Source organism: Mya arenaria, chromosome 16, assembly GCF_026914265.1.
Source record: "Mya arenaria isolate MELC-2E11 chromosome 16, ASM2691426v1".
Lineage (NCBI taxonomy): Eukaryota > Metazoa > Mollusca > Bivalvia > Myida > Myidae > Mya > Mya arenaria.
The window spans coordinates 39,706,304-39,728,505 of record NC_069137.1 but is presented as its reverse complement, the minus strand read 5'-3'; the positions used below and the strand labels follow the sequence as shown (position 1 = coordinate 39,728,505).

Below are 22,202 nucleotides of genomic sequence, written 5' to 3'. Positions count from 1 at the left end.
GACCCTGTAAGTTCCATTGTATTGTTACAATGCGTGACGTAGCCTTTTGCCTTCATACAGGGTCTTTGTTGAAGTGCTGGTTTCTAGACGTGCCCCCTTTAAGTTCCATTAAATTATTACCATGAGTAACGTAGCCGTGTGCCTGTATACAGGGTCTTTGTTAAAGTGCTGGTTCCTGGACGTGCCCCTATAAGTACAACGATATTATTACCATGTGTACTATACAGGGCGTTCGTTGGGTTGCTGGTTTCTAGACGTGCCCCCTGTAGTTTGTATTACTAAAATTCGGGCATTAGTCTTGTGCATTTATACAAGGTCCTTGTTTAGTTGCTGGCACATGTGCTTGTCTCTGTAGTTTCCATTATCTTACAAAAACGCGGGCATGAACTTTGTGCATTTATTCAAGGTCTTCGTCAATTTGCTGTACTGCTTCCTGGAGGTGTCCCTGAAGTTTCCATTGCATTATTAGCATGCTGGCCTTAGCCATGTGCCAATATACAGGGTCCTTGTTTAGAATTTGGCTCCTGGGCGTGTTCCTTTTCACAGTATTATTATGATGCAGAACATTTACAAACAAATGGTTCGCATTGTGAGATGCGGTTTGTGAAATTAAGGAATGAATTGCGGGCTTGATGTCATTATCGGGTTATGAACGTTCAATTGCGTTCATATCCCCGATAATGACATCAAGCCCGCAATTCATTACTTATATTTACACCAGTATTCCATTATTTCAGTCAAGAATTGTTTAATAAATACTTCATTTCATTTAAAAAAAAAATAATCAGTAATCCTTCCTTACCCATTCTATAAATAGAACGACCCGACTGTAATCGGAAACGTTTTTTCAAATGACGTCACAATATCGCGGGAAAAGATCAACCACTTGAAATCACTTTTAAACGTAAAATTGAAACACTTTTGGCAACACTACGTTTAAAATATAATAAATTAACACTTTCTTAAATGTTGATTTATATTTTACTGGACCTGCTGACACAATACAAACAATAACAAGATCAATAGTTTTCATGTATATTGTTATGCGATGAATTGCGATCCGAACATATCCGAAGATGTTGCGTTCATCGATTGATAAACGCAATTGCCGAAAGGCAGTTCATTTAAGGAATGGAAGTTGAGGTGTAAATATGATAAGATGAAATTTGTTTTTAAGTTTTCGATGTTTGTTATTGTTTTGTTCATACCAAAAACGTTATCTGCATTCGAAAAATGAGGTAAAACGGTATTTTATTGCTAGTATATTATCCAGTTTTACAACCGGCATTTAAATGTTTACAATTTTCCTTTTTAAAAAATCAATCTATTTGTACTACATTATATCTGTAATTTTAAAGAAGAGGAAGATTTATTTGCCCTTTATTGATAAAAGCTATTTTAATCCGTGTAAGGTCTGTTGGTAATGTTTGTACGTTTTTGTATCTCATTCGGTTGCCGCAGTCTTGATTACTAGGTTTGTATCAAGCGAATGATAAATCTCTATAAATGTCTTTTAAGACATCCTAGTAACTTAATGTTTCTTCTAAATCACATTTTGTAAAGATTTTTATAGGGTTTGTCAACTTAACTCTAGCCTAAAATTCATACTATTTTTGGTATTGTAAAGGCCCATTAGCTGTACATTTGAAGTATTTGAATGTACAGTAAGTCGGTCAAAGGTTAGAACTATTATATATTCTTTGTATACAAAACTAACGAAGAAAGCATTTTATTATGAATTTTAACTGTCTCATGACAAGCAATTCTTCAGTGACGTAGTATTCTTGTTTTGCGAATAAAAGGTATACATAAATTCATAAAATGTTTTGTTTATCATAATTGAAACCACTAATTCTTGGATGAGAGGCGGGCGACTTAACTAGACAACTCTCATCCTGGTAGTGATGGAATCTACAATATCTTAGGTAAAAGAGCGACGCTTTAACCACTAAAACATTCACTATCTGATTGGGATAGAACCCACAACCTTTTGGTGAATTGGTAGACAAATAACCAGAAGCATGCTTACACCTTGTGATGCCATGAAAAAGTTTCCATGATTGAAATCGATCACCATCTTTTCGGGAAAAGGTACTGGTGCTGACTGAAACCCGCAGTGCCAGGTGGAATACACCTATACCACTCTCACCCTCTTGTGTGGCCATGATTAAGTACCCCTGGTAGAGATCGAACTCACCACCGCTTGGGTGAAAATTACCTTAACAATATACCAGTCCCACTCTCCGTGATAAAGTAACAGTGGTGGGGTTCGAAGTCACAACATCTGAGATGATGAGAGACGAACGCCTTTACCACTTTACTCTCCCGACTTTTCATTCATACTCTCACCAAAGTTTAGTAAAAATAGAGAGCGTACATGTAAAATCAAATTGCCCAAAGTGTGCGGGGGGAAAGTGTTACCGATATATGTACGTATATACAGTCGAACCCCGTTGGCTCGAACTCCCAGGGACCGGCGAAAATACTCGAAAGATTCGAGCCAAGCGCAATGTCTTGGTTAGACGAAAAATAAAAACGCACTGAAGAAAAACGGTAATAGACTATGAAAATGTTTTAGGGTACATCTATTTGGTGAAGAAATTTTGGAACTTCATATATTATAATACCATATATTTGCCTATTTCTGGTAACACAGAAGAAATTGGACTTAAAAGTCAAATAATAAGTAAAACGCGATACTTTCATTAGCATTTAATTATATTGTTTGTTAAAGGATATGTTTATATAAATGGGAATATAAACATCTGAAAAATTAAAGTGTTCATGTGTTGAAAACATATTTTAAACATAGAATATATCTATCGCCCAGACCTTTTTTCCCATACAGGTATAAGACTAACAGGAAGTGTCAACTAGATATATATTTCTATTGCTGAACATAAACTTTAACGCTGTCTAATGAATTGAAAATACATTCATTTTATTGACTTAACATTCCTGTATAACGATTCAACGGTATTGGCAGATTCGACAATTCCTTTTTATTGCTATCACATTGGTTTTTGTGAGTTAAACGGATTTTGATCAAGATGGAATTACACTGGGTATAATAATAATAATAATAATAATAATAATAATAATAATAATAATAATAATAATAATAATAATAATAATAATCATCATAATAATAATAATAATAATAACAATAATAATAATAATAACTTTATTTCATAAAGATAACACATTAAGTTACATAGGTATCATCTTTACCATATGGTTTTTAATGGATTCTACAAACGTATTAGTATACATTTCTCATTCAAACAATAACAAACAAGACAACATTGAAACACAATGTTCAAAATTGTGAAAGATAAAAATAAATCGCATTTAAACAAACAATTGAAACAGACAATCATTCACTAAAGTCATTGATTTGTTATAAGGTGTTTTTGAATTGTGTTTAGTGCAAATAAAGATTATGATTCTCGAATAAAATGCATTCCATAAAGAATTCCATACAGATTCAGCAAAATAAGTAATTATTTCTTATCAAAGTTTGTCTTGTAACAAAATGTGAACTCAAATCAATATTAGTGGCAGACCACAATAATTAATTTGTGTTATCGGTAAATGAAATTACTACACTTAAATATTCTGGCATGAGACCATGCAAAAACATATAGATAATAAGATAATAGGTCCAACATTAAATTTACGTCTATCATTAAACAAAAAACAGTCTAATTCCTTGAACAATGGACTGGATGATATTTCAACAGGCTTAAACGGTAAGTAATACTTTTTGACAAGAAACAACACTTTTCGAATGTAAATATGAAAATCAGCCATCTGATCTTTTGTCAGCAGTCTTTTTGTATTGGTTTCCAGATATTTACACATGCATTTGCTGATTCAAGACAACAAGAGCTGTCGTAAAATAGCACACTCATCTACGCCGCCTTGACTTATAATTGAATACAATAATTTGCCTGTCAAAAGCAATAAAAAATCAAATTTAAAAGTAAACAAAAATCGCGATGTGACAAAACCGGGTTTTTAATAATGGGCATAAGAGATTCGGTTTCAACTGCTATGTATTTTGTAGCAGTGTCGTTGATCCTAGGGCCCCCAAACACAATCCATGGCAGTTCTCCATAAGCACGTCCTACACATCAAGTTTGGTCACAGTATGTCAACCATAACTATAACCTGATTTTAGTATTTTTGTTGAATAATCACTCAGAGAAGCTTTGTCAACCTGTTCGCGTTAAAGGTCACTGTGACCTTGACCTTTGAACTGATGATCCCTAAAATCAATGAATTGGGGACATCTACTGGTCAGACCCAACCTCCAAGAAAAGTTTGATGACAAAAGGTTCAGCCTTTGTTGAGTTATCACTCGGACAAGCTTTGACAACCTAATCCTGTTAAAGGTCACTGTGACCATGACTTTTTAAACCGATGATCCCTTAAATCAACAGGGTCATCTACTGGTCAGGTCCAACCTTAATGTCAAGTTTGATGACCATAGGTCCAGGAATTGCTGAGTTATCTCTAGTACAAGCTATGGTCTACCGCTGACGGACGGACCGACCTACCAACATTTGCAAAGTAATATACACACCCTATTCTTCGACGGGGGACATACTTATTTGATACATATGTGGCTTTGAAACTTTGAATTATACTTACACAAGCAAACTGGCTGACCGGAATCTGCAAAGGCTCTTTTTTTGCTCTCTTTGGTAATGGCAAATCATCCTAATGTTATTGTAACTATGTAAATTCAAGCAATATTTAAATTCTCATTCCTTTAAACTAAACTACACTTTGTTTGTTATGCCATGAAATTAGCCCGTTTAATATCTAGTAAGGCTTGTTCCATATGCAGAGACTTCCACGGTATACATGGGGTACAAAGGCAATGTATTGCAAAACATACTGCGGTAAATCTGAATAAATATATATTTTATGAAAAATAATGTACGCATTATGCTCTACATCACCCCTATGATGGTTATCAAATTTTACAATACAAAGAGTAATTAGTTTACTTACAGATATGTCCACAACACTTTGTGGGGCAAAGTATCATATGTCATGTGTATAAATCTGGACCCAATACTGTACCGGGGCACTACCGGGGGATATCTATAACTAATACGATGTACAAAATACTTTCAGGTGCCATTAATAAAAAGCTATATAATTGGCCTGAAGACAACCATAAAATTGATGAATTTCAAGCTGGGTTTCGTCGTAATTACTTGTCGGTCGATAACCTGTTCTTTTCACAAGCCATGGTGCAGAAATATTTATAAAAAAGAGGGTGCTTCTCCTGCTTATACATAGACTTTCGTAAGGCTTTTGACAAAATAAACCACGTTAAACTGTTCCAACCACTCCAAAATATCGGTATACATGGTAATTTTTTAAGAGTTCTTAAAAGCTATGTATCACGATTTAAATTATTGTGTTAAAGCACCAGATGGTGCAACAAACTTGTTTCCATGCAATTTCGGTACAAGACAAGGAGATAAGTCAAGTACGATTTTTTTATCCTATTCATTTACGAGTTATCAGCCATTTTACGAGAACATTGTGGTTCTGAGATGATGTGATCCGATGACGTAGCTAATTGTGCGGAAACAGTTTTTAAATTGCAACAACAATTAAACGTAATAGATAGTTTTTGTTCAAATACCAGTATGGATGTCAATCTTGGCAAGAGTAAAATAATTAACTTTAGAAATGGTGGCCCTTTACGAAATAATGAGAAAAGTTTTGGTGTAAATAAATGCACTAATATATGTATGATTCTTGGTTAATGTGGAAAATTGCCTGTATGTATATTTTATTTTTCTAATTGTATTAGATATTTTTGCAAAGTACTTTCTAATAAAAGATACCCTAAACAATGTTACTTAATGCTCAAGTCGTTGAAGAAGTTGGACGTACTTGCTGGGCAACTTATATTAAGAATATGATTTTTATGTATGGCTTCGGTTATATCTGGATATTTCAAGATATCGGCGATATCGATATTGATTAGAGAATTGTTCATTGTTTCAACCAAAACTGGCACGAATCTATTAACAGTTCCAGTCGGTGTTTTCATTATAAAGAATACAAAATTTTGCTTAATGTAGAACGTTATTTATCTTTAGACATACCTTACAAGCACAAATTACCTTAAGCAAATTTAGATGTTCAAATCAAAAATTGTTAATTGAAACTGGTAGGCATAATAATATCCCAAGAGAAGAACGCGTTTGTCGGTTTTGTCTAGATAATATTGACATTTTTGTTTTAGTCTGTGAATACCATGCTTTCTTTATATGCTGTAATAATGATATACGAAGGCAATATGTATTTAATTGGTATTATAATGGTACTGAATTAAAATATTTTTTTAGGTTATTAAACACAAATCTAAACATTTACGAAAACTAGCTTATTATGTATACCATCTCATTTTGAATATTAATAGTTAAGATATAGGGGAAGTAATCATGATTTTTATTTACACTTTGCTTGTGTCGATTAATTACCCTGACACAACTCATGCTTTTCTTGTATGATATGTATTTTGGGCCAGTGGCTGCCGTAAAGGAAAATTCTGGCCACAGCTTATACAGGTTTCTTTCAAAGCGTCATCGGGAATCTGGACAAATAAAAGTAAACAAATGAAGAAGACACTTATAACATACCTAGATGAGAGTTGAAGAAGCACACCTGAGATTTTTTTGATTTTTTATGGTTCCTCATTATGAGCCTATTAATAAGTACTGTCAAATTTGTTTTGTCACACAAGGAAACGGAGATGCATGTTTCATGAAATAATTGATTAAATAGTTAAGACATATTCTTAATGTTTGTTTTCTAAAACAAAATCAAATCAGAGATATTATCAAATATCTCATATCAATCTTCTAGCAAAGACCACATTTTGCAAAACCATACCCTCTTTAATAAGACGGGATTACATGTTTCTAATCATATATCATATACTCTTACAATTGTCTTTTATCATGTAAGTTAACTTACATCTTCACTTGCATCAGTTTTATTGGTGTCCAGATCCCTTTGAATTGGCCTTATGTAACACATAGCCTGGAAGAGGTTACTGCTGTCATTTTATTTATGTTGTAATTTATGTTGTATCCCCCCAGGTGGCATGGGAATAACTTCCAAGTTTAGCTGTCTTCTGGCTGATGAACGCAGAAGTTCATAGCCCCCACAATTTTCCAGTTTAGGAAAATATTCCTCTACTTTTGAATTAAATTCAATGGGGTCAGAGTCTTTAATGAATGTAAGCTTCTTCTCTCCAAGGACTGCAGCATGCAATTCAATGTTTTCCTCTCTAGTTGGTGTAGCATCCTGCAACAAATGCATTCATCAAATTATCTTTTTAATTAGTATTAATTGCTACAGTAATTTTTGGTGCAGTTTACTGCCTTCTAAAGGGTGTTTCCCCTTGTGAAAAATTGTTTTTTTTCCCAATTTGATAAATGCATATTACGTTAATGAATACATAAGCAATGCATTTCTTGAAAAATAAACAAAATCTTGACAATACTAAGTCTTACTCTTTCACAGCATACTGTATGAACAAAAAAAGGGGAAAACATGTATATTTGTCATTGTATTAGCTATTTTACCAGATTTTGTTATTTCCCAAAATCTACTTTTTGCCCAATTGCAAGGCATAGGCAGTGAAAATAATTCCAAAAAAAATCACTGTACTATAGATTCTGTTTATGTTTTCTAACAATCAATCCTATAATTAGACTTGGTCGGAAAACCTGAATCAACATATCGTTTTTAAGCCGTAATAATGCAGAACACGCGCTGCAGATCCAGTATTTTTTTTGCAATTCATTCAGAAAACGTGCAAGCATTTTATGCGTGACGCTTGACTGAGTTACAGATAGTTGCTAAGAAATATAGCATTGACCTTAAAGAACTATAGGAATATATATAAGCCAAATTTTGTGTATGACACACAATTTCATTGTTCTTGAACATTCTGTAAATGAACTCACATCAATAATAGTTATCTTTGAGACAAGAATGTGACATACACACAGACTAATAGACAGTGCTAATTAATACTATACTTCAGGGCATAACAAAAGACTGTTCAACATTTATTATAAGCATGCTCTTATTTCCCCAATTTAGGGCACAATTATACCTAACGGTAATCAAGTAAATAACAATGTCAAACAGGCTGAAACATAAATATTCTTAAATCTATATCTCATTTGAAATCATTATGACTCCACAGCAAAGCAATATTTGATCATTATTATAATCATATTATACATACCTGTTTACAACTGCCTAAGACACAAAATCGGTGTGTCCAATAATGTGTCCACCTGGCAACGTTCGCCTTCCTGTCACAGCTGTGTTGGAATTACGGTAAGGGGCAAATAATGCCCTTGTTGCTGCAATCAAAGCTGTTGATGGAGTCTGACTGCAGGCAGCTGGTATTTAAAGTAACTGAAATAAAATTCGCACGAACAGAAATCACACAAACGACCAATTTAGACTTTGATCCATTGGTTGAGCATGGGAGAGGTGTAACCTTTTCCTTTTTCAGGGAGGTCTTAACTCGATCCCTATCAAATTTATTAATTTGAGAACCTAATTAGAAGAAGAAAAAAATAATACAAAGTCCCTGTCCATGCCATCTTTATCTCTTTTTTATTCTTCACAAACAAACACATTACGCTTTAAAAAAATCAAATTTTATTTTCCGTCCCGAAAAATTTGAAAATCGAAAGAAAAAAAAAAGTTATTATATTTGTCATGGATTTTTGATGAATAATTAACTGCATTAAATAATGCGCAAAATCCCCTCAATCAAGCAAAGCGCACATAACTTACACAAGACTTTATCATTTTTCACATATTTAGAATACACTAGTCTTTTTATCACTTTTGTTATCAAGCTTGCATGCTTGACACAAACATATAGGCAAGTGACCGATTTTACATATTGATTTGTCTAGTATGAATGACATGTTCATCTAACATTTCACCTGTGCAGTTTATTCCATAGTATCTTCGAAATATCGCGTACATCAGTTTAACACTGTTTTACAACTTTGTTTATAAACATGCTTTTTACCTTTGCAGGTGATTATAGTCCCAATTGTTGGTCTGTTGTTGTTTATCCTGGTCATCATTGCGTGTTGTTATGCATGGCGTAAATGTGAGAAACAACGAAAAGGACAGGTAGAGAGGTCATTACGGAGAGAAGAGCTAGAAGGATCCGCTACGTTTGAAGATGGTTATAACAGAAGAACCTTTGCACATTCTGCATCAACGGGAGATTATGGATTAGTATCCGCTACGTTTGGATATGAGGTCGCAAAAATTGTTCCATGTTCTGCATCAAGAGTAAATGATGTTTATATTGTACGTTCTGCATCAAGGGGTGGTGAGGGATTAGTATCCGGTACGCGTCGGGGTGAGAATCTCAGAACAACTGCTGCAAGTTCTGCATCGAGGGTAGATGAGAGATTATTATTCGGTGAACGTTCTGTATTTAGAGGAGGTGAGGAATTAGTATCCGCTACGCGTTCGAGTGAGAATTTCAGAAGAACTGTTGCACGTTCTACATCAAGAGAAAATGAGGGATCTTTTGCACCTTCTGCATCAAGTGGAGATGAGGGATCTGTTGGACGTTCTGCATCAAGGGGAGATGAGGTAGTATTATTAGCTAGGCGTCAGATTACCGGAGAAAATTCAGTTACTCTTGAGGAGTCCAATCATCAATATACAGCAAACAAAAACACCGGAACAAAGCAACCCACCGTGGAACATATGGATTACAATGCAAAAAATGCAATAAACATTTCATTTATGTTAACCAAAACATCGATTTTAGGAAGGTTTTGTGTTTCTTATCACCTTAAACATTTATTGGAATATCTTTCCGTAAACATGTCATACCCTTCTGAGACAATATTGGCAAGCAATCGAGATGCGATCCCAAATTTCTGTACAATGTTTCAAAACGATTTTGCACACGGCATGTTAACAAGCGTTGTGTTGTCAAATACTGCTGAACGCAAATCTGGCTTACACCACTATCAATCAGAAAGAGTGAAAATATCGTATTACCCAAATGGAATATTTGTGCATGAGGTAATAGGAGGTATAGGCGGCAAGATTACCTTACAAGACATCATATTGCACATTCCTTCAGAGGCTTTAGAGCAGGACACATTAATAACTCTTGGAGTGATCTGGGAAAGGCAGATGTTTGATTCCTTAAGGTCTGGCAATGAAGATGTTGTTCTGAGTCCCATAGTCGTCTGTCAGCCAAGCGGGTTACAGCTCAAACGAAAATGTACATTAGAAATACCGCACTGTGCTTACCAACCCAACACCTTTTGGGTGATGGATGTGAAGACGTGCCATGGAGATCTCTTAACAACTTGTTCCTACAAATGGATCACAGTTTCAACCAATAGTATTGCAATTGAAGAGAGAAAGCTGTTGATAGATGTCAACCATTTTACACTGTATGCATGTGTAGGAGTAACAAAAGCACCTTCCCATGCAGCAAAGCGGATGCATCTTGTTAGTTTTCTCGATGCAACACAAACTACACACAACACGGTTAAACAAAGAGTCTATTGCTTGAACGACTACTCGGTTGATTTAAAGGTCAGTAAAAAGAGACATGTTATACATAGTTTTATTATATGCTTTTCGGTAGTTTAAGAGAGTAAAATAAAAATGACGTTTCCTTGATCTAGCGTCCCAATTTAAACGTCAGGTCGCACTAGGTCCGTATTCACTAACGTCTTTAACCTGAATACGAGACACAGTGAGTTAAATGTTACAAAGTTTCTTTGATAGTTTTTAAGTTACGAACATTCGAACTATTTATAAGAAAAACTACAGCTACAACTTTTAAACATAAACCCCTCTCAATAACGCAGAGTAGCACGCTAATGACAATGTCTGGAATCAGACTCTGAAATTCAATTTTAATCGATCATAAAGAATCATCGTTATTTCGTTCGGTTTAAAAAAAAGTTAAATAATTGTGCAATTTTTAATATAAATAAATTTCGGCAAACGTCATCATCAAAACGAAGCTATAAAGAAAGTTACATTGAAATTAAGATTTGTAGTTTTTCAACTGGACAAATGTTATGACCACAAATCACGAAACAATAATGGTTTTTATTTATTATGTTGTATAAAAATACGTCACATCAAGTTACAAGTTTCGTTTCATTTTATATTTCTTAGACATAAGATAAATCTTTAACATTCGTACTCAAATAAATTTCAAACGTTTGCGAAAATGTTTTACTCTATATTTGATCACACTCAATAGTAGCTAAAAGGCCTTCTGCATTTTGTTTGAGAAACAGGTTGCAGCTGAAAGAGAAATCACGTTAGGTGCACCTCCGAAAATGTCTGACTCCACCCAACTGCTCGTCTACGATACTGGAAAAGATGTTATTGTAGAAGTGGACAGCCTCAATGACCAGTGGAGGGTTTTAGGTTCTAGCTCTGAGGTACGAAATTGTTTGCCGTCTTATAATTTGGCTAACCGTTACTTGGTGTCCATATTGGAATGAAAAGTTCACTTGTGCATTTCACATTAAACAGCATTTTTTGTTATAAGAAAATCAAAAAATAAATAAACGTAAACACTATGCATCCGATGTATTCAAGTTGTATCACAAAATCATTCCGCTTTAAAATCTACTATCATATATGGTGTAACCAGGATTTAATGTACTGCCAACTGTTTATAAAAAAAAATCACATATCATACTGAGTAGTAACTTCTAAAATGTAAATTTTCCCTCCAAAATCATGGTTGATATAAGATTCGTATTATGAGGTTAGAAATTATTTGTCGCCTTAGAATTTCACAAACTGTTGTTTGGTACACATTTTCGTCGAATAAATTACATGGATGCAAATGAAAGTTGATCAAACAAAGGCAATCGATTATTATTGCGTCTTATAATTATCTCATTCATATCAAAAGCACTATACCTTATTTCAAAAACGTTTACAGCCCCGTGCAATCATTCGGGTATGTTCACCGTTTTAAGGGTGTTCCAAGTTAGATAAAGAGTAAGGCGAACCATTTATATTTCTAATTTGTCTCATTCTTTTGGAAATATTATCGTTTTGATTTCTCCAGAGATTACCGTATGCTCTTGTCTGGGAAGCTTACACGCCTCACTGCACGTTGGTTTTTGAGGGAGCCACAGTTGCTGGAACAAAATCAGAGAAACTCGTCTGTGATATACTAGCATATCAAGATGGCAACGACAACAATGTTGGGAAACTGAAAATTGCCGAAAACGTGTTTGGGGTAAGTAGTTGTGCTTGGTATAAAAATGTAATGCAATTTGTTGATCAAGTAACTATTTGACGCTCTTTTCATTCAAGTTGTTTTTGTCATATTTCGTTTTAATTTGAATGCCAGCGTTTATAATAACCATGATTTCCGATGGTATTATATTTTGTTCAGGAATTACCGGAAAGCATTGTTCGAATCCAGTCGCAGAGGAATCAGGTAGCTGAAACATTAAAGGAAATGCTAGACCCAATAAATGAATGCGCAACAAACGCTGGCGACTGGCAAGCGCTAGCCGAGAAAATGGGATGCAGTTACGTACGAATAAAATGGCTTGAGACACAGATTGGAAGTCCAACGGTTGTACTGATTCACCAGTGGTTTGCTGAAGGAAGAACGCTTGGGGAGCTGATTCAGAAACTCGAGGAAATCAACAGGCCGGATGCGGTCCAAGAGTTAAGGAATCTTAAAACACAAAATGACCTGGACAATCAGAAGCTACATCTGAATGAAAACATGCAAGTGCATGGGCCATATCTGAATAAAAACAAAACACTAACTCCAGCCCAAATGCGTGAGTCAGAGACGAGCGGACCACTAACGACATACTTATAGTAATGTCAGCTTTGGAGCTATAAACCCAGACGAAAATCATGATCATAAATTTGGGCTCATGCTAGGGAAAGGAAGATTAAGTTCAAAGCATGCATGTGAAAGTTAACAAACAGAGAATAATTTGTTAGCAGTTTAAGATTTGTGCATCAATTCAATTAGTTTTTGGATTAGTTTTTGGATCTGTGAAAATTACTTTTCATTCTTGAATGTAAATGAACTTTTACATTCGTTTTGTGTATATGCGAACGTGTGAATTTGTATGTATGTATTTATTAATTATGTTAATCTTCTTCACAGTGTATAAAAGAATATAAATGGTCTTCAGACAAGCGCAGTGAACTTTGAACGTGTGTGTTTGAAAAGGTCTAAAAATGCCGAGACGGCGCAAACGATGTGCCTAAAGGTTTTATAACATAAACATATAGACATACATTTACAGCTACATCTCATTGTGAATGTTTTTACTATGTACGAGGTATGTTCGGAAAGTTCCCGGACTGTACTAATAACTTTGTTATTTTTCAACATAGAGCTTTGAAACTTCGGTCAAGTTGAGACATATATATATTCATTATGATAATAAGCGGACATTTGCCTAAGTCGATACATTCTAAAAATATTGTATCCATAGCAACATACTATTTGCTGTTGTGGAGCAAGCCTTATATATTCCTATAATGTTCACATTAAACGCATTTTGTAAAGTTAAAAAGCGCGGGAAACGTCATCTTGACGTCGAACCACAACATGACGTCATTAGTAAAATAAGCATGACGTCATTTGAGCAGACACCGCCTCGCAAAACAAAATCCAAAACAGGTGCTCAAAGCAAACATGCAACGCGAAATTATTGAAAAACAGCGTGTCGTGATACAGTTTCTCCAGAGTTTAGATGTTTCACCGTCGAAAACATTGATAAAGTTGAAGAAATCGTTTGGAGATCAAGCTTTGAGTCGCACAGCTGTTTTTGAGTGGCACAGACGCTTTAAGGAGGGGCGCGAGTCAACATCCGACGACGAGAGATGTGGGAGGCCGGCACTTGTGGCGAAAAAGCGCGAAATGGTAAAGTCGATGCTTGATAGGGACTGACGAGTGTCTACAAGGGAAGTGGCCGAGGAATGTGACATTGGGGTAGCAACAGCTTATAAGTTAATTACTGAAGAGTTTAAGATGACAAAGGTGTGCGCACGTTGGATACCAAGGCTGTTGGATGACAATCAGATGAATGATAGGGTGAATAAATCATTGAACTTTTTGAGGTCCTATCGACGTGAAGGGGACAAATTTCTTCAAAGAATAATCACAACGGATGAACCGTGGTTTCTGTTCGACCCAGAGACTAAACAGCAAAGTAGGGTCTGGAAAACATCGTCTTTACCACCACCAAAGAAGGCCCGGGTGACGAAATCGAAAGGAAAATTCATGTTCATCGTATTTATGGACGCCAACGGTGTAATCTTGACACATGCGGTCCCGGCGGGCGTTACCGTAAATGCAGCGTATTATTCAAAGGTAAACATTTTTATAAACATATTTATAAACGAAATTAAACATTTATATAATCATGCTATGAATCAAATATAGAGAACTGATGCATAAATTTAATCATAACAGCAGTGAAACGGTGTAACCTCACAATGCATTATTTTTCAAATAGTCAACTTGGTATTTAATTTTGTGTTATTTATTGAACAGGTCGTGAGGCGGGATATGGTCCAAGCACTGCGCAAGAAGAGGCCCGGCATGGAAGAGGACATAGAAAATGTTCTCTTACACTAGGACAATGTCCCAGCGCACAGGGCCCGGTACACAGAGTTGGAGTTGGATGTTCTCGGGATCGGCAGGTTGGAGCGCGCCCCCTACAGCCCAGACATTGCGCCACTTGATTTTGCGCTTTTCTCGGCCGTCAAAGCCCAGATACGCGGAATCCGATTCGACGATCTCGAGAGCCTACGTCGTCACGTGCAGACAATAATGTCTTCATTTGATAAATAATGGTTTCAAACTGTTTACACATCATGGGTCAGGAGACATGAACGTTGCGTGCAAGCACATGGCCGCTATTTCGAGCAAGAGTAAACTGAATTGACATTGAGGTTATAAATTTTAACGTCGGGTTACTCCGCCATATCGTTGGTACATGTTTTAAATTTATTGTAACTTATTTACTGTTATATGTATGGAATCGAAATTTTAGAGTGATATGGAATACTAGATGTAGTAAATCCGTACTTAGTTTCATTATAATACAATGAGCCTTTCAAAAGGAATGCGTTCAGTCCGGGAACTTTCCGAACATACATGTACCTCGTATTATTGGAAGAAACAACAGTTTTACGACACCAACAAAATGAAAACAACAACAATGTTATCCCAACGTGCAGTGCTCAATATGCAAACATGCTAAAACATTTTACAATTAAATGTTATGACATCATGGAAGGCCATTAGCATTACCCCATAGGCTTTAATGAAACAGGCCCTAAGTTCTTGTTTCTGGACTTTCCTTCTAGTTTTTTTATTGTATAATTATCATGAGGCCTTGTGCCTTTAAACAGGTATTTCGTTAGATGTTTGGTTACTGTGATTGTCCCTGTAGATTCCATTGTATTTTTTATCATGCGAGGCTTAGCCCTTCGCCTTTAATCAGGGTCTTTATGTTTCTGTTCCCGGGATATTATTACCTGTAGTTTTCATCCTTGTAATGTTATGCAAAACTTGTAAAGCAATATCTTGAACAATATTAAACATAATATTGAATGCTCGAGCACCACTAAACGACTTGGAAATTAAGGAGCTACAACTAAGTGAAAACAGGCACATGTTGAGCCAAACCTGAGTTTAAACATGCAAATGGTTGAGCCAAGTCTGAATAAAAACAGGCAAGAGGTTGAGCCAAGTCTGAATAAAACACAGGCAAATGGTCGAGGCAAATCTGAATGAAAACAGGCAAGTGGTTGAGCGATATCTGGAATGGAAATGGGCAAGTGGTTGATCCAGATTTAAATGAAAACAGGCAAGTGGTTCAGTTACATTTGAATGAAACAAATGCAAGTGGTTGAGTCATATCTGAATGAAAAAAGGCAAGTGTTAGAGCCAAGTCTGAATGAAAATATGCCAATCGTTGGGCCACAGTTGAGCTATGTCTGAATGAAACAGGCATATGGTTGAGCCATGTATGAATGGATAAAGGCAAATGGTTAAGCCAAATCTAAATGTAAACGGAAAATGGTTAAGTCAAATCTGAATAATAACAGGCAAGTAGTCAAGGCAAATGTTGATCCAAATCTGAATGAAAACAGGCAAGTGGTTGAGTCATATTTTAATGAAAACAGGCAAGTGGTTGAGTCATATATGAAGTGAATGAGGCTAGAGGTCGAGTCATATATAAATGACAACGAGACTGTTGAAGTTTGTGAGTCATGGACGGGTGCAACACATATGACAACACTGTAGTCATGACAGCTTTTGGAGTTCGAAAGAAGGTCGAAAATCCGGATAAAGGTCATAGTTTTGCGTTCATGCTTTGAAAATCATAATTAACTTTAAAGTATTTAGCTCATCTCACAGTTAAAATACAAAGAAGGTTTTGTGACAAGATTGGCCTTTGGAAAATAATCCTTTAGAGGACACGTGAAAATTCTGCCTTATATGTTTCATACTGATTCCTTTTCAAAAGACCTTGTACTGTGCACATGTGAACGTGCAAATGTTTGTGTTTTGCAGACTTGTTTTTATAATTAGTTAACGATAAGTTTGACGTATTCTTTTTATAATTAGTATTCATAGAAATTAAGATACTATTTTAAATAATGCAAAACCATTTGACAGAATGCTTCGGCATTTCGATCGACATTTCGATAATTTGTTTAAAAATAAAATGCTAAGAGGGTGCAAACGGTGAATTTAAATGTCCAATAATTAAAGCATAAATACAATTATACTTTAATACTACCGCACTTTGCGAATAAAAGCTCTTATTATCGTTGGTGAAATACAATACAAAACAAAGGAAACTTTGTTAGACTCAAGCTGTAATCATCAAAGTGATATAATTGTATGGCGTAGAAATACTGACAGATCAGCATATTTTACGATACCCCAAGTGCAAATTTGCGGGAACAACATGGAATAACAACGCTCACCAAGAGCGCTTTGCTTAATATACCAACTCGCTGAAACAGTGTATGACTTATTGTACAAATTATAACGATAGCATTATTATCGTGTAATGAAAGGCTTTAGCCAAGGCAAGTGAGCACTTACTTTTTCACAATTCATTCTGTTAGACATGTAAAAATCTAAATATTGTTCTTTCGAGTGGCCACGAACTGTAACAAATAAGAGCCTGTCATAACAAAAGAATAGGTCACATGGGTTTTCTAATGAGCTACAGTCAAACCTGATTGAACGGTCACCTGCTTTAAAGGGCCAACTGCCTTTTCGGACCACGACAAATACCCCTGTACGGTTTTTGCTGTATAGAGTACATGCATTAAGCGGCCAACTGTCTAACGCGGCCGCAGTCGCGGCCACTTATTTTTGCTCACATGAAGCCATTGAAACACTTATTAGCGGCCACTTATCCCTTGTCACTGACACTTCCGCTAGTATTTTTGCCAATTCACAGCTTTATTGATACTGAAGTTGACGGACAAGAACGACAGCTTCGGATATTTCCGTCGTCCAATAAAAATGCATAAAACATCACTCGATTACAATGTGTATTTCCTCATCGAAAAATAATGTTTATAAGACGTCGGCGAAAGTTTTGATCAGAATTGACACACTTAATGAATATATTTAAATAATTACGAAGTTAATTGTCAAATACTGACAAAGAACGCCGGTTATAATAAATATGAATTTAACATTTGCGCTGTCACTTGACTGTGTGAAACGAGTTACGACGCGTATTAATTTCCGTATTAATTTTAAAAGTGCACGGCTTTTTACTTCCACGAACGGATCTTTACATTGCATTGTTCGTGATATTTGTTTTAATTTTGATGGTTAACGAAAAACAAATCGGTGTTTGTTTTTAAGAGAACGTGTCGGGTGTATAAATTATTAGAAAGGGCGTTACGTATAAGAAGAACAACGGACGGACTCAATGCATTTCTTGCTTAAAAATGCTAACAATTGAAATGCAAACGGTGGACAAAGGAAAACTTCAGGAAACGAGGAATTCAATGAAATCGTGTATTCATGGCTTTTGACTCACAGAGTTACATGCTTGGCATGATAATGTCAGTTCAATATAAATGCACTTTAAATAAGAGAAAGATGTTAAGCATACGGAAATGAAGGATTACTTTAAAAATTGAACTTAAAAATATACATGTATTTTTGTGGACTAGATTTTGGTACTTTTTTATGCCATATATTTTTATCTGTTGCATTTTATTTGTATTTTTGCAATAAGGTTATTTTTAGATTTTGCATTGAACCTTCTTTAATGGTACTGATGTGCGGATTGTGGGGTGAGGTTGTGGTTAAGATACATAATCGACCTATGTTTGAACAAAGCCAAAGTGTCAGAAAAGTTCAACATAGACTAAGTGACCACCCGTCGTAAGCAGCCACTTATACCTTTTCCCAAAGGTGTCTATTTAATGCAGGATTGACTGGTTTCATAACAAAGCTCATTATCCGATATGTAATAGGATATTTGATATGATGCCGAAAAATTCCTGTCTACATTTCAAAACGTGTGTATGGTGCAACCTGATTTCGAAATGCAGTTCTCTTTACAGGTATAAGGTGACAGGAAGTTTCAACTAGATAAACCTTTGTTAAGCTGAACATAAACTTTAACGATATCTTATGAATAAAAATTATATGTGTTGAATAGACTAAAACTTCCTGTTTGGCGACTTAAAAATATTGTTAGATTCGACAATACGTTGCTATTGCTATCACATTGAATTTCTTGAGTAAACGGATTTTGATCAAAATGGAATTACTCTGGGTATGATTTATTGTCGTTAGGTCCTTTCTTGGTATTATTTATATTTGTTATTGTTTGTCTATGTTATGCCGCTTCTTTATATAGGTCTGAGTGAAACAAATTTCGATGAAGATGGACTAATACTGAATATGATTGTATATGCTAGTTATATCGTAGGTACTTATATACTTTATATTGTTTGGCGGTTTTATATTGGCTCTTAAATGTTAGGCCTTAAATTATACAAATTTATATTAGTTCCTTTGTGAAAACAGTTGAAATAAGATATGAATTATTCTTGAATCCACGTCCTCAGAAGAAACCATTTCTAGCGTCCTTTTTGAGAGGCCCCTTATGTGGTTCTAATCAATGAACTCTTAGGTCAGAAGCAAATACCATATCCACTTGACCACGTTCACCATTGTAAGGTCTTGAACCGATGTTTACCCATGGATAAGTTTTATAACAGAACCTCAGTTAAATTCGCACGAACCTTCTGTAACGAAGAATTTAGACTTTGTCCTTGATCTCTGTTAAATTTTCGAATTGTAGTTAAATTGAGAACCTAATTAGAAGAAACAAAATAATAGAATCCCTGTTCATGAAATCGTTTTCTCTGTTTCATAATTCGCACACCAAATCAATACGCTTTTTAAACGCATTTCTTAAGTAAGTACGTTATAACTATTCTTATTATTCGTTTCGAAATTTTAGAAAATTGAAAGAAAAATAAGAATAATATTTTAGCTACATTAAATAATGCTCAAATTTTACAAGGAAAGCGTATATTACGTTCACAAAACATTATCATTTTTCAAATATCTAAATTTCACCTGACTTCTTATTATTTTCGTTATAAAGCTTTTCTACTTGACATAATGGTTATATTCATTGATAAAACTAGTAATGACACGCAAGTGACCTATTTATCATATTTTTTGTCGCGTATGTATTACGTATTCATCTAGCTTTCTAGCTGTGCAATTTATTAAATATCATCTCCGAAATATCGCTCACATCAGTGGTTTTAAACTTTAACACTGTTTTTTAACTTTGTTTATGAACATGTTTTCTTTACCTTTGCAGGTGATTATAGGCCCTATTGTTGGTCTGTTGTTCTTAATACTGATCACCATCGCATGCTGTTATGCAAGGCGTAAATGTGAGAAACAACGGAAACGACTGGTAGGGAGGTCATTACAGGGAGAACAGCGAGTAGTATCTGCTACGCTTGGAGATGGTTATAACAGAAGAACTGATGATTCCATTCACCGATTAAGAGATAACATAAACTCCGTTATGGGTTCTGATGAAACTATGTATATTAATGATGATAGTAATATTGTAGCAGAGGGAGAATATAATACATATGTTCGATGGAGTCTTGATTTAAACAATTTTATGATGTATAATTCTAATGATGGATATGAATCATGTGGAGAAGGGGGTTCCAATGACCAATATAGAGCAAACAAACACACCGGAACAAAACAACCCACTGTGAAACACATGGAATATCATAAAAACAGGCAAGTGGAGAAAACACACATGACTAAAAAGAAGAAAGTGGTTAAAACACATGTGAATAAAAACAGGCAAATGGTGGAGACAAATCTGAATGAAAACCGGCAAGTTGTTGAGCCAAATCTGAATGAAAACATGCAAGTGTTTAAGCCATATCTGAATGAAAACAGGCAAGGGATTGAGCCATATCTGAATGAAAACAGGAAAGTGGTTGATCCAAATCTGACTGCAAACAGGCAAGTGGTTGAGCCATGCATGAATGACAATGACCCTGTCGAAGAAAGTGAGTCATAGATGGGTGGGTCACTTATGACAACACTGTAGTCATGACTGCTTTTGGAGTTTAAAGGAAGATCAAAAATCCGTCTTGCAGTCATGAGTTTTGGCTCGTGCATTGGAAAGCGTATTTAAATTCCATTTATCTTATCTGACAGTCAAAAAACAAGGAAACATTTAATTTCGTAAGGATATCTGAATATTCTGTCTTATATTTTGGTATTGGCAGTTTTAAAATGATCATGTACTTTCGTTTTATGCGCATGCAATCGTGTAAATGTGTACATATGTATTCAATAAATATATAGACTTCCTTCTATAAATTAGTTAACCATATGTATAGTGATTTACGTCTTCTTAGCATAATTAGTGTATACAGAATTTAAGATTTTCTTTAAGAAAAAAATAAAACACAAACAAAACGCATTGACTTTTTGATGATTTGTTGATTATTTTAACAATAAATATCGGTGCAATTGGTGAATGTAAATGTTTTCTAATTAAAGCATACGTATGCATGCGTATTATGTTACCGTACATAGTGAATGCATTGTTGGCCAAACAGCAGATTAATTTACACATCCATGTGAGAATCAATCTTTCATCATCGAAGTGAATCAATGGCCTTGACATGTTGACAGCTCAACATATCTTACGATACCGTAAGTGATAATTGAAATAAATGAAATAACAACATTATCTAAGGGTGCTTTGCCCAATATGCCAATTTGCTGAAACATTTAATGACTAATTGTGCAATCTGATTGATTGACTTAATTTTCCTGTTTGGCGAATCAACCAATTTGAAAGATTAGACAATATATTGATATTGCTATCACATTGAATTTTCTGTGTAAACGGATTTTGATCAAAATGGAATTAAATTTGGTATGCTTTTATATAATTTTTGTATATACGGTACTTCATTGGTATTAATTATACTGGTTATTGTTTGGCGATTTTATATTGACTCTCTAGTTAGGTATGAGTTAAACAATTTTTGATCAAGATGGAAATTACACTGGGTATGATTGTATATGCTAGTTATTGCGTAGATACTTTGTTCGTTATATATTTGTAATTGTTTTGGCGGTTTTATATTGGCTATGTTGTTAGGTCTTAATTCATACCAATTTATATTAGTACCTTTGTGAAGACAGTTGAAATATGATACGAATTACTCACGAATTGAAATATGATATGAATTACTCTTGAATCCACGTCCTCGGAAGAAACCATTTCTAGCATCCTTTTTGGGAGGCCTTGACGAAGTGCCCCATGGTGTTGTTCTAACCAATGAACTCTTAGGTCGAACCGGATACCATATCTACTTGACCACGCTCACCATTGTAAGGTCTTGAACCGATGTTTACACATAGGTAAAGATTTATAACAGAATCATATTCGCACGAACAGATAGCAACGTAACGAAGAATTTAGACTTTGGGTGACCGGATTACTTTTATCCATGGGATGGGTATGAGAGAGGTGTACCTTTTCTGGTTTTAAGGAAGGTCTTCT

At 35.1% G+C, this 22,202-nt stretch overlaps 2 protein-coding genes across 2 annotated transcripts; both read left to right on the top strand.

The window, feature by feature from the left end:
- The first annotated feature begins 2,982 nt into the window (after window positions 1-2,982).
- Window positions 2,983-13,232, top strand: LOC128222507 (uncharacterized). Its single transcript, XM_052931546.1, has 5 exons — window positions 2,983-3,065; window positions 9,112-10,650; window positions 11,370-11,516; window positions 12,158-12,331; window positions 12,491-13,232. The coding sequence occupies exons 1-5, from the start codon at window positions 3,051-3,053 to the stop codon at window positions 12,929-12,931; spliced, it is 2,316 nt and encodes a 771-aa protein (XP_052787506.1). The 5' UTR covers window positions 2,983-3,050; the 3' UTR covers window positions 12,932-13,232.
- Window positions 13,233-18,727: 5,495 nt separating this feature from the next.
- LOC128222518 (uncharacterized) lies at window positions 18,728-21,346 on the top strand. The gene is made up of 2 exons (XM_052931563.1): window positions 18,728-18,902; window positions 19,968-21,346. Exons 1-2 carry the CDS (start codon window positions 18,888-18,890, stop codon window positions 20,697-20,699), a joined length of 747 nt encoding a protein of 248 aa, XP_052787523.1. The 5' UTR covers window positions 18,728-18,887; the 3' UTR covers window positions 20,700-21,346.
- The last annotated feature ends 856 nt before the right edge of the window (window positions 21,347-22,202 follow it).